The 17623-nt window shown below is 36.2% G+C and overlaps 1 protein-coding gene across 4 annotated transcripts in view; it reads left to right on the top strand.

Moving 5' to 3' along the window:
* The window catches only part of SNX14 (sorting nexin 14), a 50245-nt gene that overhangs the window by 21473 nt on the left and 11149 nt on the right, over nucleotides 1-17623 (top strand). For 2 of the 4 annotated variants that reach the window (XM_027644732.1, XM_027644733.1), the window contains exons 13-23: nucleotides 517-672; nucleotides 953-1077; nucleotides 1403-1461; nucleotides 4905-4931; nucleotides 8628-8760; nucleotides 9940-10141; nucleotides 11090-11173; nucleotides 11296-11396; nucleotides 11674-11785; nucleotides 13625-13665; nucleotides 13843-13962. In XM_027644732.1, coding sequence (XP_027500533.1) covers nucleotides 517-672; nucleotides 953-1077; nucleotides 1403-1461; nucleotides 4905-4931; nucleotides 8628-8760; nucleotides 9940-10141; nucleotides 11090-11173; nucleotides 11296-11396; nucleotides 11674-11785; nucleotides 13625-13665; nucleotides 13843-13962 — 1160 coding nt within the window. The remainder of the gene's footprint in view (nucleotides 1-516; nucleotides 673-952; nucleotides 1078-1402; nucleotides 1462-4904; nucleotides 4932-8627; nucleotides 8761-9939; nucleotides 10142-11089; nucleotides 11174-11295; nucleotides 11397-11673; nucleotides 11786-13624; nucleotides 13666-13842; nucleotides 13963-17623) is intronic. The other 2 variants (XM_027644736.1, XM_027644734.1) reach the window with 1 other exon arrangement.

Raw genomic sequence — 17623 nt, 5'->3', positions numbered from 1 at the left:
AAAAAAGTCAAGTAGAATTGCACAGTGATAAATATATGGAAATTATTACAATGGATTAGGTCTTAGGAATGAAATAGCAGAATAGGCAGATGAGCAGATGATTAGTATAAAGGGCTGTTGGACCTCTGTATGTGTGTGCATTTAGCACGAACTGGAAATTATGCTAAGAGAAAACTACAATTTTCAATTTGGTAATTTAGGAAGAAAAAAAATCATTACTCTGATTCATTTTTATGCCAGAATGGCTTAATGGATTTATGCTTGCTGTGATAAAGAATAATTTGGTCTAATTGCAATGTATTTTTAGTAATTTTATTAACAAATCTGAATTATAGTTAATAAGAAGGCAACTACCTTATTACCTAAAATTTTGAGCTGCCTTGTGCTTCTGTTAACTTTGAAATTTTACAAATTACTCTGTCTGCTGGAAGATGAGTTGATATTTTAGGGTTCTTCAAGATGATATTTGTTCACCAAATTGATCAAGAAATGCTTTTTCTTTCCTTTACTTCCCAGAGGAATTCAATGACCGAATTTTGCGACCAGAACTGTCAGATACTGAAAAGATGTCTCTTCACGAGGAAGTACAGAAAATTTACAAAACTTACTGTTTGGATGAAAGCATTGACAAAATTAGATTTGACCCTTTCATAGTGGAAGAAATTCAAAGAAGTAAGTTTGAATTTGAAAGGAATAATGTACACTGGAATTTAAGCAGCATTCCGTAGTAAAGTGAAGAAAAGTTTAGGTAACTATTGTCAATTTTAAAAATTACGATCCCCTTGCTATATTGTGCTTAATCCTTGTTTTGTCAGTTTATTTCTGTTTTTTATTTGTAAAACTTACAGTACCTTGCAAAGTAATCACAAGCTCAGACCAGGAAAAAGACTTATGAACTTTTTATGTGTGTATATATATCCCTCTCTATTCATACTTGTAATTTTTTTTATAGTTGCTGAAGGTCCATATATGGATGTTGTGAAACTTCAAACTATGCGGTGTCTTTTTGAAGCTTATGAGCATGTACTTTCTCTGCTTGAGAATGTTTTTACTCCAATGTTCTGTCACAGTGATGAGGTAAGTGTGAAAGATTTGAAGAGTAGTCTTAAAAGCAAGATTGTGTTTTTTTAGGATAACGCTGTTTACAACAGTGATGCGTATGTAGAACTCAAAAATATGGCTTCATTTTCCACTTCAGTTAGCATTCCAGAGCTGGGCCAATCTCAGTAGGAAAACTGAATTTATTTAAGTTCAGTGCAACATCACAGAACAATTTGTGTGATTATGGTCAGCTTGCCTATTACTTCTGTTCTTGTTTCCTAAATTTTGCAGTGTTGTTGGGTAGTAGGCTTTACTTCAATTAATCCAGTGTTTTCTTTGATACCTTATTTGTCTACTACAGTACTTCAGACACCTTTTAAGAGGAGCAGAGTCACCAACACGCAATTCAAAGTTTAACAGGTAGGTATGGTAGAGTTTTTAAGTGTTTTTCTTTGGTTGTTAGTTAAAAGCATCAGAATATTGAACCATAGGAATTTTGCTACTGCCTGATATTAATTTGACTAAATTTTTAGCACAGCTTTTTTGTTTTTAAATGAACAAATTACACATTAAAGGAGCAAGCAATATTATACAAGATATCTCTTCACTTTGAAGTGTTTTATATAAAGAATTTAAAATTTGATTTAGACCTCAACATTTGAGAAGAGGGAAGGGGAAAATAATTGTACAGTGAGAATAAGATAATGTAGAAATATAGTTATGGTTTAATTGACTGAGTATATGTAATAGCTTTTTAGTGGTACAAAGCTGGGTCTTCTGGGATTTCAGATGTTAAAGGGACAGGCACATACAACCAACCTGTATGAGAATCTCTTCATTTTGTGACAAGGAGGATTTACCATGTCTCCCAGGTGAAATGTGCTTTCTATCCCCCAACTCCATTGCAGAAATGTAGTGTCAGAAAGCTTGTTTCTGAGCTTGGGCTATGTACTTACAGACCTCCTTCAGGCTCCTTAGGGCCTGTGGAGAAGAGCATCTCCTGTGGTGTGGATGGATGATCTCCCACTATGGGGCTGGGTTGATAAACCTGGAGGTCTCATGATTTCTTGTCTTTCATTTTATATTGAATGTCATAGACTAGCCCAACTGAATTGCTCTTATGGCCTAGCCAAAAGAAGGAAAACTTCAATCTTTAATTTGGATGGGCTTTCTTTCTTGGTATGAAGTAAGATCTGTGGTATAATGGAAAATGCTAGTGTTTATAATCTTAGATGGTAAACTCCTCTAGAGGAAAAACAACAATTTATTTTACCTTTTGTGCTTTCAGTAGAGATTCACCTCGCAGCAGCTCCCTTGTTTTGCAGCCTACCATGAGATGTATTACTGGGACATATCTTTCTTCCCTGCTCCTGTTCTTCAAAAACTACATGGTTGTTCTCTTTAATATATCTCCACTGGTGACGTCCTTCATGTAGTCTTTGTAGTTCTTGTAGATCCAGGACTGGAGCTTTAGTGCAGCTTTCTCCCATTGGTGCTGGGAAACTTCTGTTTCTTAGCAAGGCGGCATGGAACGCAGCTAGACTAAACTGCATTTCTTTCCTACAGACTACTCCACTAGGGATGATGACCTTAAAACACACTTCACCTTCTGTTGAAAATGGCTACAGGGTTTCATCTAGACATTTAAAGCTGCTTTCTGGTTTCTTTCCCAAGATTATTCATGTCAGGGGTTGGAAGTATCCCGTCATACACTTCTTAAATCTGGTTAAAGTATGAAAACATTTAGGTCGCTTCCTTGGTGCTTTGCTTTTAAAAATAGAAAGGGTGAAATTATAGGCAGTCTCTACCTGGAGTTTTTGAAATACTTCTCTGGCTACAAAATAAGCGAATTTTATTTGGGGACTGTTACAGCATTAGTGAAAATGTGTCTGGTTTACATTTTGGAACAATCAGAACGCCCTCAGTATATATGCTGATTTATGATACTAGATTATATTCCTGAAGTGGTACTTCAGTGATTATTTCCATGAAACACAGATCCTATCTGCAAGTAGTTTGCCTGTTGCTTTGGAGTTTCCCTCTGCAGAATTTGGTACAGTCACTGCCAAGGAGGGGGAAATTCCATCATAAAACATTCCATACTCATGGAATTATTCCAGATGTTATTCCATAGACTTTGTCCTGCCTTCTCTTCCCTTTTCTGTTATTATTTCCACTTGAAAGAAATCACATGCAAAGAGATGAGTTTTTTTTCCCATATCTTTGATGCTTTGGTATGGGTACTGTGTGTATATTGCACAGATACTGCTGGTTGAAAAATCAAATCGAGGAGTAGGTATGAAATCCCAGTGGAATGTGTATGTGAGTAATGTATTGAAACATTTCACTACTTGTAAGACAAGAAAATTATGGAGTTTCTAGAAAATACTGGTGGGAAGGTAGGAAGAAGTGACTGTGTAATTTTTTGTTTGAATCATTTCTTTGAACTGTACAAAATAATCATAGCTTTTTGCATACAGATAGGACAAATAATGTGTGCTATGAAAACTCCTAAGGCAATAGATGGGAAATTCCAAGTGTTTCTGGAATCTAAAGAACTCACATTGAGGATATTCTGACAACTTGATAACTAACTGTAGCTGTCAACAGTTTTAACTCCATAACGATGTTTTCTACTTGATGTTTAATGTGTGTGGCCAGTGATACCTGGTGCTCTGAGGTCCAGTTCTGTTGCCTTAATTTGGATAGAGTGAGACAAGTATTCCCTCTCCCCCTCTCACAGTTATGTATTTATAATATATTACTACATTACTTAAAGGTGTTGTGCACTGGAAGTCTAACGAAAAAAGAAAAGCTGTCATGTGATATAAGCACACACATTCTGGATAGCTGTATATCTGTCTTGATTTTCTGCATGCCGTGACCACAAATAGAAATAGATGCATGCTGATTTCTCATCGTTGGGATAGCAATGAAATTAATGTTCTTGAATTTAAAGGGCCAAGTAGAAAAGATGCTAACAATTTCAGGGAGTGGTTAGGAGTAAAACCCGTGGATTTAAGTCTGGGAACAGTTCTATGCAGTGTAATAGTCACCATAATTTCTAACTTGGTAGGTTATGTTTCCAGTTTTGCAGTTAACATGGCTAAAGACAGTGTAAGATATCTTACAATCAGACCCTTCTGCAAAACAAAATCTAAAATTTTAGTATTTTAATCCCTTATCAGTTTGTCCAGAATTCAGTAGCTCTGGAGAATTAAAATCCTATGTTTGGTGACAATGTTAATGTAGAATGTTACCAGATTATGTAGAATGTCAAAAATACATGACAATTCATAAAATCTGTGGAATAAAAATTGAAAAAAGATATTTTAATTTTTAATAGTGGTGTTACTATATCTAATACCAAGGGGGGGTATGTGGTGTGTATTATTGCATAAAATAAATCCACGACCTTTTCATTGTATTGCCCAAATTAACTAGATTCCTACGTGACTTCTGAACATAGGTTATAGAAAAAGTTAGCTGCCTGTTTGGCATTACAGAGAACTGAAAGAATGAAAGTTGTTATCTGTAAATTGTCATTTGTTTCCGTGAATGTCAGTGAAGACCTGAAAGTTTTAGTAACTGAGGTTTTCAATTCAAAGGCCAAGATTGTGGTGATGAAATGTGCAGGTACTGTTCACATTTCACTTTCTTAGGATTTTAGGTCAGAAACTCCTAATTATATCACCTTTTTTGTTAATCCATGGTGATAGTTAAAGCTGGTTCAGTTTTGTTGGGATAGGTATCTCAAATGTGGTTGATTTTTTTTTTTTTTTTTTTTTTTGTGGGCTTGTTTTTTGATTTTAACATTATTTTCTGCTGGGCTCTGGAGGTAATTTATGTGCCTGTTGTTGCAGAAGTAGCCTGAGTTTGGATGACTTACGGTAAGTCTATCTAACACTCAATGTGTGTTAGTTACGCTGCATCTCTTGTGACTTCATCACACAACCTTTATAACAGTAGTTAACTTTTATATGTAAAAAACATGTGAATGTCTTCTTTAGACTAAAGTGCATTTCTCCTCACAAAAAGCTTTACTGCCCATGTCCTCTTCACAAGTGTTTAGAAATTGCTTAATTACTAATTTCACGAGTTTACAATACATTAACATTGTTCGCTGTTAACAGTTTGTCCGTTGTCATTTGTTGTGAAATATATTTGAAGCTTTTTTTTTTTTTTGGCCTATGACTGCTAACTGCCCCAAAATTTCCTTTACTCCATGTCATATTTCCAGATCCTGTTTGAGATTTTATCCACTTAAGTGCTTGTTTTATCTTGCACAACTGTATTCGGGGTGATCGTTGTCTAACATCGCATGCGTATATAACCATTTTATTATTATTATCAAGCACTCAAAAACTACAGTTCCCCAAATTAGTTCTCTCTGCAACTTCTCTTGTAACTGTTACAGGTTTGATGACAATATATGCAATTTTTTATAATTAGCTGTAGGTAGACTGTGACCACTTAATAATGCCTTAATAGCTGTTCAGTGGTTTGTTTTCTCATTATTTGTGCCTCTTCAAATACACGCTATCCAAACTTCTTAATGGACTTTTCCTTGGAATTTATCAGAGCATCAGTATGGCATAAAGTTCCCTCAAGACTAGTATGAGTATCTTTCAACTTCATTTTTCAGGTTAGGAATCAAGGTAATTAGATGCTTTTATATTTTATGTTCCAGTTCAGTGTGTTGAGTTATAACTTGCTAGATTGTTGAGCAATAAGGAGTACTTGAGATGTAAATGCAGCTCATTGATTTTTCAAGTGTGGCAATATGTGCTCAACATTTCTCCTCATTGGGTGTAGGGGTTTTAGTCAACCAGAAAGAAATGGTACTCTGATTTCACATGCATATTAATATCTAGCCCATCTGGTATATACAACTGGTCTGGTACTTTTTGACCCAAAGAGGCTCCCAACAGCATTCTTCATCTGTGTAGCCCTGGCTCTCACTTGCCAAGATCTGTTCGGTGCGCTGAATGAGGGAGGTATCCTGTGGGAAAACAGTTTGGCAACCATCCATGATTAAAGAATGCCATAGTGCTTAGTGACAGTACTGCAATCTTTGGTCTGCATTTCCCAGTTACAGAGTGAACAATAATTTTAATTTTTTTAATGTTAGGTATGTGTGACTCCTGAAATGTTTACAAAAAAAAAAGTATTCCAATATTTTGTTGTCATATTCCAACATTCATCAGGAATGTTGGAACGTGTAGGCTCTCCACAGAGGGCCCTGCCAAGAAAGCAAACTATAGAATGACCATCTAATAATGCTATTACGTGGATTAGCACCAGAGGGAGTGGGATACTCTTTGCAGCGAGTTTTGTATATATATATGTTTGTTGACAGTAGCAGAGTTGACAGGTCTTAAAAATTCTAATCTCTAGTCTAAACTAGCTGCCTACTGTCCTCTTTGGTCCCTCATGTCTTGAACCTGCCCCATCCTAGTCCCATCTCTTTCCTCCTACCTAGCATCAAGTTCTTTCTCCTATTCTGCTTAACCAGTGAATATATTAGATTTTTATCCTAATGCCTGGTTTTGGTATATATTTTTTTTTCTTGCTCCGTTTCTTCAAAATGTCAGTCATCCTGCTGTCTATCCATATCCAACATCCACAGATTTTTTGCCATGTTCATCTAATGTGGTTTGTGCTTTGTGTGCTTGCTCAAGGACTTTTACCAAACCACTCCTATGTTCTCTCCGTATATGGAGAATTTCCATGTACCCTCTTACTCACCAGTGTTTGTTCTGAGTTTATCTCTTCCTGTGAAGGGAATCCCATCCTAGTTTGTCACTTTATACTTGTCCAGTTCAGTGATTGCTCTTTATTCACTTGGTGTAATCTTTGGGCTCAGCACTGGGGCTGAAGTGTTGGTTTCCTAACTGTCAGGGTGAGTCCTGGCCCCATACAGCTCAGTACAGGCACAGGTGTATACTGCCTTCAGCTGGAACATGATCAGTGTGGGAAAACTGCCTTGAGCCTGGAGTACTCCTATCAAATCACAGAGCTTGTGCAAATTAATGGTTTTGCTGAAGCTCTTGAGAATTGCACAGGTTTTCACAGGAATGATGAAAACTTCCTTTAAGAGTCAGCACAGAGGTCTGAATTGTTAACCTTCCAGAAAAACTAGTTTTGTCTGATTGAGATTTGTATTTTCTAACCCAGTGTTGAAGCACTTGAACAAGGGTCAAGTAGCAACATGAAACAGTTCAGTTCAGCACAGTAATGTGTAGTACGGGGTGTTTAAAAATTGAGTAAAATTGTTCAAGCATGAATTTAGACTACAAGCAGCCAAGCAACCTTATCTTTACATAGCAGAGATAAGTAAGATAGATGGTTCCAGTCTGCTTTGGAGCTCATGATGAGATACAAAAAGCAAAAGATTTGGAAATTACGCAATTTTAGTCAAGTACACAGTCTGTGTAAAATTATAAACAGGAAGATCATTAGTAACACACACGTATGTTTGGAGTCAGCAGTTGATCTTGTCTCCATGGTTTTATAGGCAGTGAAGATTTTTTTATCCGCTGATCACTACTGTTCTGTTTGTACTACTGTTCAGTAGTCAGTAATTTTTTGTTTTAAAGGAAAAAGAAACAGGATTTTTTTTTTGTCCTCCAAAGTACCAGTTGCGTTTTTAATATCGGTCTATACATTTCTTTTGAATCTTTGATTCTGCAGTTCACTGCATCAGTTTTTAACTTGCCTGTCAACTGCATATATCGAATCACCCTAAGTAACCGCAAGCTGATTCCATATTCAACAGAAACTTTTTTCTTTCCAGAATTACTAGTATTTCTATTCAAGAAGTAATCTTTGGTGTCAGGACTTATGTAAGGCATAAGAATGCTACAAAATCTGTTCTCTCCATAAGGAGTGTACTTCCTACCCAAGTACCTTTCTTTTTCTGTATTTTGTTTGTTGCTTTTTGGATGCTTTGTCATAAGTGACGAGACCTTACAAAGTCTTCATCTTTCAGTCAGACTGTCTCTTCAAGCCAAGATTCTTCAGTTGCATCTGTTTTCTCTCATGCTCAGTCTTGCTCCTTGAACACTCCTTTTGTCTGTCCTTACTCCTTAAAAATTGAGATCTATCTTGAATGATACCTGTTTGTAAAATTCCATTAAGAAAATTCATCTAACTGCAGCATTTAAAGTACTTGGCAGGAGTGGATAAATATTTAAATATGAGTACATGGAAAAGGACAAAGTTAATGACCTTCTCGATGTGCATGCCTGTAGCAATACCGCAGTTTCTGCTGTTAAAACAAAGTTGTTTTACCTAGCTAATTGTTTATTCTATGTCCTGAATTACTAGGATACTATTCCAAGAGTTTTCTTGTGGTTAAACATATGGAAATCCCGTCTCTCTTAAAAGTGTAATCAAGAAATTTTACTGATTGATCAGAGAACAGAATTATAAATAAATAAATTTTAACCTAAGTGGAACTGTAAATATATTGTCTACTTGTTTATAGAGTTGTTTGCCTTATCTGCAAATGGTGTGCGATGGCCTACTGAGCAACTGTGTAATAATATGCCTTGTGTTGTGAATTGTGGCTTATACGATTCTAGGACCACACAGAAGAGAGGAGAATCATTTGGAATCAGCAAAATAGGGAACAAAATAAAAGGTGTATTCAAGAGTTCTGCAATGGAAGGAGCTATGTTGCCGAACTATAACTTAAACGAAGGAGAAGATGACTTTGTGAGTAAAAGCGTCTTTGTTGATTTGGGGGTGGTTTGGTTTTTTTCCTTTTTTATTTGAAAATGTTAAGTTTCTACCATCCTCACTACAAAGTTTTCATGTAACTGTCTTCTTATTGAGTTGCTTTGTATTCCCCGTATTCATTCCAAGGCAAGGCCACATTCCCAGTTAGTGTACCTCTGAGCTTATTGCCTTAGTACATAGAATTATTAAAAGTAGCAGTCAGACATTTTTGTAGGCAATGAATTTTTCTCTAAAAACTTACCATGCCTTATTACCTACATTTATAAAATGGCATGTGTAGGATTGCATACGTGGCTCTTCTGAAGTTTGCTACAAGACCTTAAAACCATAAAGTAGTGGAGAAATTGCTGTCCAGTTAGTCTGTGCAGCTTTTTCTCTGAAGGACAGGAGCCAGCAGTCCTTTCTCGTTTGTCTCGGGTGTCTCCCTCAATGCTTTTCTTCCATGTAAACAGCCATGAGTAGAGCCAATGGTAGAATTTATTGCATGGGACATTGTTATCTGAAGCACAATTGGGGGACAAATGGAAAATTTTAAAGGGCAAGAGGAAGGAATTGGTCAGAAGCTGTAGGTAGCCACATATTTTTTACAGAGTGTCTGTCAGTTCAATCTTTTGAGCTGTTCCTAACAACCGAAACATTTAAGTGTTCGTCACCTTGATAAACTGCTAGCTTATTTCCCATGCTTATTAGCCTGAAGGTAAAAGTGTAGATGTGAGTTTGTATTATTCACCTGGTTCAGAATTATTTTCGGAAGGTGAGAGCACTCAACAACTTAGAACTCAAGATAGATTTGGGTTTTTTTCTTCCAGCTGTCTCTCCTTTAGTACTTCTGTGTCCCGCTTCCTCTTCCTGAGGTATCATCTATGGAACTTGATAGCACTGTAAAAATTTTCTGATCTCACTAAAAGTTGCTAATTTCAAATTAATTTGCAGCAGATCTAAACTCAGAAATTAATTACATGGGAACTCCATTAATGAAATGATTTTTTTTTTTCTTTTATTACTTAGTGACACATACTTGAAACTTGATTTATGTTTCATTACCTTATAGAAGTTTTGGAGAGGTCGCTTGTACCAGTTAAAATAGAAAATCTGTGTGTTTAAAATGGAAATCTTTTGTTTAAAATAGAGATCTTTGTGTTTGAATCTTTACAGATTGAAGAAGGTGTTATGGTGATGGAAGATGATTCTCCTGAGGAGGCTGTTACCACCCCAAATACACCCCGCAACCTAGCTGCATGGAAAATTAGCATCCCATATGTAGATTTTTTTGATGATCCCTCCCTGGAAAGAAAAGACAGAAAGGAGAGAATTCCTGTATTCTGCATTGATGTAGAGAGAAATGATAGAAGGGCAGGTATGCTATGTTGTGGAAAAACAGTGTCATTTAAAAGTGAACTCAAAATTATTATAGCATGCTCTCTTCTGATAGCTCTTGCAGTGTGCTTTGCATATGTGTTCTGATTTCAAAATAATGGCTTGAAAGTTTTGCGGAAATGCGTTAGAGAAATAAATGATCACATTTCGGTTTTGCAAGTCGAGAACTGATTCCTCAGCATGAATCAGTTCTATTTAGACTCTCTGCCAGAGTTCGAGATGTTCTCTTTCCAAAAATATTTATCCTACAATTCACATTAACAGGCACCTGACTTATTTTTCTTTCACCTACTCTGAACTTTGGAATAATGAGAAATAAATAACTTTTTATATAACCTTAAAATGTAGTTCTTAGAAAATTAAAATGTTTTGCTTATTATGAACCGTCCTGGCTTGCAGTTAGTTTATCAGTATCTAGACAGCAATATATCCATATGAAGTGAGGGAAAACAGCATCATCCAGAGGCTGTGTGGATTTGTGTTAGTGAGACTAATAATAAGCACAATAAGCAGAAAGTATTTAAGAGTTGTTTAGTGATATCTTCCAGGATTAAGAATGATCAACGTTCAAGCTGATGATACAGAGGACTGTATTCAACAAGTACTATTTCTGTAAATAATTTGGTTAAAAGTTTGAAAATAGATCTAACATAAATTTTGAAGTTATGGAGCACTTAGTTGTTTAGATTTTAGGAATCCCCTAAATGATGTGATAGTTGCCTTGCTACTACCATATCTGTCTACCATATCTATCTATAGTCTAGTTATGCATTTCAGTTTAACACTAAAAGTATCTTAAAGTTTGTTACTACAATATAGGGGACTAAAGTCACTGAGATTTTTCCTCTAATAATCCATCATACGTTTCCTTTTGCTAATTTGTCTCTCTGGTTGCATAAAACCTGGTTTTTAACTTTTTTTTCCCCAGTTGGACATGAACCTGAACACTGGTCTGTCTACAGGAGGTATCTAGAATTTTATGTGCTTGAGTCGAAGCTTACAGAATTTCATGGTATGTTCTCCATCATCTGGAAAGCCACTTTTCCCCTGCTGTGATTATCATTCCTTATGATTATCATGTGTTACAATGAAACCAATGTTTACTGCATTACAAGAATAGTTTATCTCTGTTAGGTACGTTTCCTGATGCTCAGCTTCCCTCAAAGCGAATCATTGGCCCCAAGAACTATGAGTTCTTAAAATCCAAGAGAGAGGAGTTTCAGGAATATCTACAGGTATCAAAAAAACATTTGGACTAAAGAATATTCTGAAACTAATGATACAAAACTAGTAAAAGAATATCGGCTTCTTTGTTTGTTTCCATGAACTTCAGTTACAGAGTTTGTCCAAAGGTTCAACTGGGCAAATAAAACTTGTTAAAGTGACTGAAAACAGAAATCTATTGCAAATGACGATATCTATGGCAATATAATGCTCTTTGAATATATTTTTGCTATAGAGAAACTGATTTTTAGAGACTAAAGTACTTCTTTATTTCCTTCTGTCTTAAAGAAACTTCTACAACATCCAGAACTGAGTAACAGCCAGCTTTTAGCTGATTTCCTGTCCCCTAATGGAGGAGAGACTCAGTTTCTTGATAAAATGTTGCCCGATGTGAATCTTGGTATGTAATATACTACTTGTTTATGCTGACAAATAGTAATACTGTGGATGCTGTGATTGAGTTCTGTGATTCTCTGAATGATAGTAGTAATGAATAGATAATTCTTGTGGATGTGGAAAATAAGAACTCTGCTCCTTCACAGCCCCTAAAATTACAGCTCAGCAAGGAAGATATGCTGATACTTCTTTCTTGAAGAAAAAAGACCTTTTTGAAATTATGAAGAAAGGTGTTTGTGGTTGCTTTTGAATTTTTGTGTCAGAAAGCAAGATGATAAGATTTCTATTAATAAATTTCATCATTCAAGAAGATTTACAGTATTGTCACAAGTCAAATCTGCATGAGTCAGTCATTGTTTGCAGATGAGATGGTATGAAGAATTTTAATATAAAACTATCTTTGGGTTTTAGTTGATTAAAATCTGTTTATTTTATTCTGAAAGCTACAATATTTGATATTTCTAGTCTTAACTAGTGTTAAGATCTTTTTTAACATGAACTAGTTAATAGATTTGAGGCAGTGGTGTGTGTGTGTGTGATACAGGCAGGTCAAATGGAAATTGAGAAGTTGTGAGATTTGTGATGTCTAATGTAAGAGTTCATGAAATAAGTAGACTGCAGTGTGACTTTACAGCTTGGCTGCAGTGCAGCTGTCTCAGAATAGTGGGCCTGAGCTGGTGAGGTCAACCTCATGTCTTGTACCACTTATTGTTCTGGCACTGGTGTGGTACCAAAAGCCATGTCTGAACTGTCACTGCATTTCTGCATCTCCTGGTCCTGGTGTGAACCTGCTGGGGCTTAATGTGCTTTATGAGTTGTTGAATGAGATTTTGCTTTTTGTCATTCAGTTGAAAGGTTTTGGTTTTGTTTCAGACCTCTCTTCTAGATTCAACCCTACATTGTTTAAAAAAAGCTTATAATTATGGTGTTTACTGTAATGCATTTCCTGCCTGACACTGTGCTTCACTTCCATAAACAGCACTATAACAAGTCTTGGCATTTCAATAGGGCTTTTTATGAGGATGAGAGTGTTTATTATTATCATCTGATCATTTTACATACTTTCCAATGTAAATTTCAAATTTAATGACATGTAGATAAAAAAGTATTACAGTAAATGTAATGCTTAAAATAAAACTAGTCTTGGACACGTTCATTTTTCAGTATTCCAAGTTACTGCTCCATATCCTGATAACCTTATCAGGACAGAAGAGCTGATTTTTAAGGCCACAGCTGTAACCTGTCCAATTTATAAAATTTTACTCAGAAGGGTTTTTGAGGCTGGATCTCCCCAGAATCCCTCCAGATTAGCTGATCTTTTCATGGAAAGAGGAGAATCTTGGTTATCTTGATTTCTTCTGTGATGAGTGTTTATGATTCTATGAAGAACTTAAGGACAGGGAATTTTACCTGTACCTGGTGTTGTATTAGTACTACTGTTATGCTGCTATTTTTATATATACCACATATATATAAAAAATATATGCATGTATATAAAAATATATATGCATATATAGATATTTATGTTTAAGCCTCTAAAAAAATTAAAAGGTAGACTTACAATACTTCATTGCGAGACCTTTTTTTAAGTACTCAGATAATAATCTGTATATTTTTAATATTTTAATTATCTTTTCTTGAAGAATATTAAGCAGTAAGTTACAAGATGGTTATGCGCAAGACTATTTTCTTAGCTTTTTGTGCCAAATAAAAAAAATCAGATTTAAAAAAATTATTGTGTTTTTAAGTACTGACTAGACAGTAAGTGCTTAAAATGTAGCAGAGGAAAAGGTCTCTCAAATCAGACAGTGATAACAAAGTTTTTGTTTATTTCTAATTATAGGTAAAATCATAAAATCTGTTCCAGGAAAACTCATGAAAGAGGTGAGTAATTCTTTCAGGTTGCCAACATAATAATAACTAAATAACTTCAGTAACTAATTTTACAAGATTACTAACTTACAGGCTATTCAACACTTTGTTTGAAAATGCTTTTCTTGTTTAGTTTTCATGTTCCTATAATTATTCAAGTGACAGGTCACTCATATCTTTTTTTTTCAGAAAGGTCAGCATTTGGAGCCGTTCATCATGAATTTTATCAACTCCTGTGAATCTCCCAAGCCTAAACCAAGTAGACCTGAACTTACCATTTTGAGTCCCACTTCTGAGAATAATAAGAAGGTATAGTAAGTCATGTTCCTTTCCCACTTCATAGGAGTGGGTAAGACTGACCATACCATGAAAATGGAAAGAATAAACAAAAAACCCTCTTATAAATATAAAAATTTACCTATTTTGTGTTGCCATTTCATACAAGAGAGAGAGTAGTAGCAGAGAGATCTTTTGTCATCTTCTGATGTATAAATACCTTTGAATGATTTTTGAGGGTTGTGGGCAAGTTTTGTTGTTCTGTTGTTGCTGTTGTTTTTTACATCTTGGTGTATTTGGAGATGAGGAAACAAAGTAGAGAGCCTGTGAAGTACAGAGAGGAGAAGAAGGGGGGAAAGCAAAGGTGTAAAACAGGGAATGTTTTAGTGTCTTTAGGAAGCTTCCTTTTCAAAGTGTTTGATGAAAATATGACTTGTCGAAGTGCTACAAGCCAAATTGTCAAGGTACGTGTTCATCTGCCTTCAGAGGTTTCATCCTTGTCTGACATTCCTAATAGGTTAACTGTGTCACTTCGTACATAGTTACTTTTTCTGACATTGGTTGGCAGAGTGAAAGTTTAGCACTTAGCAGTTTCAATCTTTTACTTGTCTGCGGGTAAAGATAGTTCCTTTCTTTGTTTTCCTGTATTTGTAGTTAGAGCCTGGTAAAACGTAATGTAAAGATTTCTGCTAGCTTCAGGGACTTTAGAAAGACGTTAGTCTTCATATTTCTGTGTTGGACTGCATTAGAGTGATCATGTATTTGTGGAATTTAGAGAGGAATGTTGTTTCTGGTCTCAGATTTCAAAGACCCACACTCAGTGCTACAGAGCTGTTGTGGTTCAGGACAAAACATGGAATGTGCCATATGAGAGGTTCTAAAGGAAAGCTCAGTAGTATGTGCTTTCCTGCTATCTCATTTGCTTGGGAAGAGGAGTTGGATTACATATGAGACTGGACTACACAGGTCCCAGTCTCTTTTTCCAAGTAACAAGGGATAGGAAGAGAGGAAATGGCCTCATGTTGTTCTGGGGAAGGTTTAGTTTTGACATCAGGAAAAAATCTCACACTGGAAAGGGTTGTCAAGCATTGGAACAGGTTACCCAGGGAAGTGATGGAGTCACCATCCCTAGGGTAAAAGATGTGTGTAGATGTGGCACATAGTTTAGTGTTGGGCTTGGCAGTGTTGGGTTAACGGTTGGACTTAATGATCTTAGAGGTCTTTTTCAACCTAAACATTTCTATGACTTAAGTGTCAACTGGGACACTTCATTTTGCAAAGTGATAAGTGGGAGATGTGTGATAGTCTGAAGTCTAATGCATAGCGTGAGAGGACAGGGGATAAAGATCGGGGTGGATTTTCTTTCCCTCTACTGCAAAAACTAGGAGGCACTAAATGAAGATGGTAGGAGTTGTGTTCAAAACAAGAAGTGGTAGCTCTTGCAGTGGTTAGTAAATTTGTGGAACTCTTTGCCAAAAGATTTTGTGAATACTTGAAGGTTAAACAACTATGAAGTGAGACAGGACAAATTCACAAAAAGGGAATGTATTTGGGGTGAATACCTATAGAGAGACTGAATCCAGCTCTTGAACTTTTGTTTTTTAGTTGAAAACAATTGGAGACTGGAAGAATTTGGTGAAAAGTACTGTCTAGGATGATTATTCCCAGGATCCATTTATGGTTCTTGGTAGTGATGGGCTGTTGAAAAAATGGACCTTTTGATCTCCTTCGTTATGGACATTTTTATAGTGTTATGACACTTCCAGAATTTACAGCCACAAAATGTTTATACTGATTAAGTTCAATAGCAGTTAAATCTATTAATTTGTTTGGATTTCATCTTCTGAACATGAAGGCTGAATTACTACAGCCAATATTTAGTGTTAGCTTACATGTGCGTATACACAAAATTAGTATCCTTCATTTCAAGTTCTTTCTCACCTTGGACACTATTTCCAAGGTTAAGATATTTTTTGCTATTGCTCTCTATTCAGAGGGGTATAAATGTATCAGCAGTCTTAAAAATCAGATGTAGAGTTTTTGACTTGTGCTAGAAACAGAGTACATGCATAAATAATTCAAATGTTCTTTATGAAACAGCTGACAGCACACTACAGCAGAGGATGAACAATCAGATAATTTTTTTATTGTGATCTGACAAGAACTGTGGAAGTTAGCAGTTTTAATATGTTTAACATACTTAAATACCTGAGCTACCAGCTTTGCATTCTGAAGCATTGCTCAGTTAAAATGTAAACACATTCTTTGAAGTGTCAGCATGTTATTCTTGTAAAAGAACGTGTACAGAAATTCAGGCTCTGAAATGAGGTTTTTCCCAATGCTTTTCAACCATGATGATCCCAGGAAAGCAAAGAGCTGTCTGTACTTTGCCTTTTCTTTTGGAATACTGAAGTTTCCTTAAGCAAAACATAGATCTTTACTGCCTTCTGTTTTTGGGTGTCATTTTCAGAAATATCATTGTGGGAGAAACCTCTGTATCACTGCTGACCAAGTGGCTGTGTATGCAGTTCATTGGAGACACAAGTTTGTAGAATCTGAGGCCAAGTTGTTGCTGGCAGTGCTGCTTAGCCTGTAGCAGATGCTCTTGTCACAGGATATGAGTTTCTTTGCACAGAGCAAAAAAGATGAGGCTAACCCCAGCTCTCCATTCCTTCTCACCGTCTGTGGTGAGAGCGAGTTCACTGGTTTTCTAAGCACCTTTATTCTAATTAGCTCTTTAATGAATAATTGGTTCCGCCTATGTTTTTTAACATTTTTTTTCTTTCCTAGAAGAAATCTGTTTTGTTTTGGGGAGCCATTTGCTGTAAATGGATGGAAACTTTCACACTTCAGTGTATCTCCTGCAGAGCTGTGATTATTATTTAATGATGGGCACTCAAGACACTTTGCCTTGGGGGAGGCTGCAAGACATTTCTGTGATCAGATGCTGAATATCTGTGCTCAAATTATAGTACTAATTTTGACCAGCAGAGGCGAGTGTGCATGAGGTATTCATGTGCCAACTACTTTCTCATTAATTTGCCATCTATCAGTTCAACCAGGGCACACACACTCACACAATTAATGGTAATTATTAGAGATTTGATAAACCAGGTTGTGCTGGGTTATGGTCTCTGCTGAGTTTTCCCATGCACATTTGAAATTCATCCCTCTTGCTGATTTGCTGGGGTGCTCGTGCCGTCTTTGGAAGATAGTTTTCTCTTTCTCAAGTCAACCCACATGTGGGAAAAGATTTGTGCTGGGTGCCAGGACACTGGACCATTTACACCTTGTCACTTACTGGATTTGATTTTTAAGCAACACTGGTTTCATCTGCCAGACCACTTTAGTTCGTATCAATGGTGCTTTTTGGAAGTAAATCTCCTGATCGCCTCTGCACGTCACACTTTTTCTCATACTAGGAAGCTGTCTTAGAACTCATTAACTGAATTTACTTCAGATGAAACTAAACTGGAAAATTCTGTCTAGGAATGCAGGCACCGAGGGTGTTCAGTTCAAAGGCCAGACCAGAGGTAGGCTGGTGTAGCACCCCTCCCTACTCCCCAAATATGTTTGGCATAGACTCTACCTGTTCAGTTCTGCAGTTCACTTCTGTTGGTAGAACATGACACCTTTGTGAAGATGTGTGACCTTGCAATTCCTGAAGGGAAAACTGGAGAGAGGCTTTTACAAG

This window comes from Corapipo altera, unplaced genomic scaffold (assembly GCF_003945725.1).
Source record: "Corapipo altera isolate COAL_440 unplaced genomic scaffold, ASM394572v1 2, whole genome shotgun sequence".
NCBI lineage: Eukaryota > Metazoa > Chordata > Aves > Passeriformes > Pipridae > Corapipo > Corapipo altera.
The sequence above is the reverse complement of the archived record's forward strand: the minus strand, read 5'-3'. Positions and strand labels throughout refer to the sequence as shown.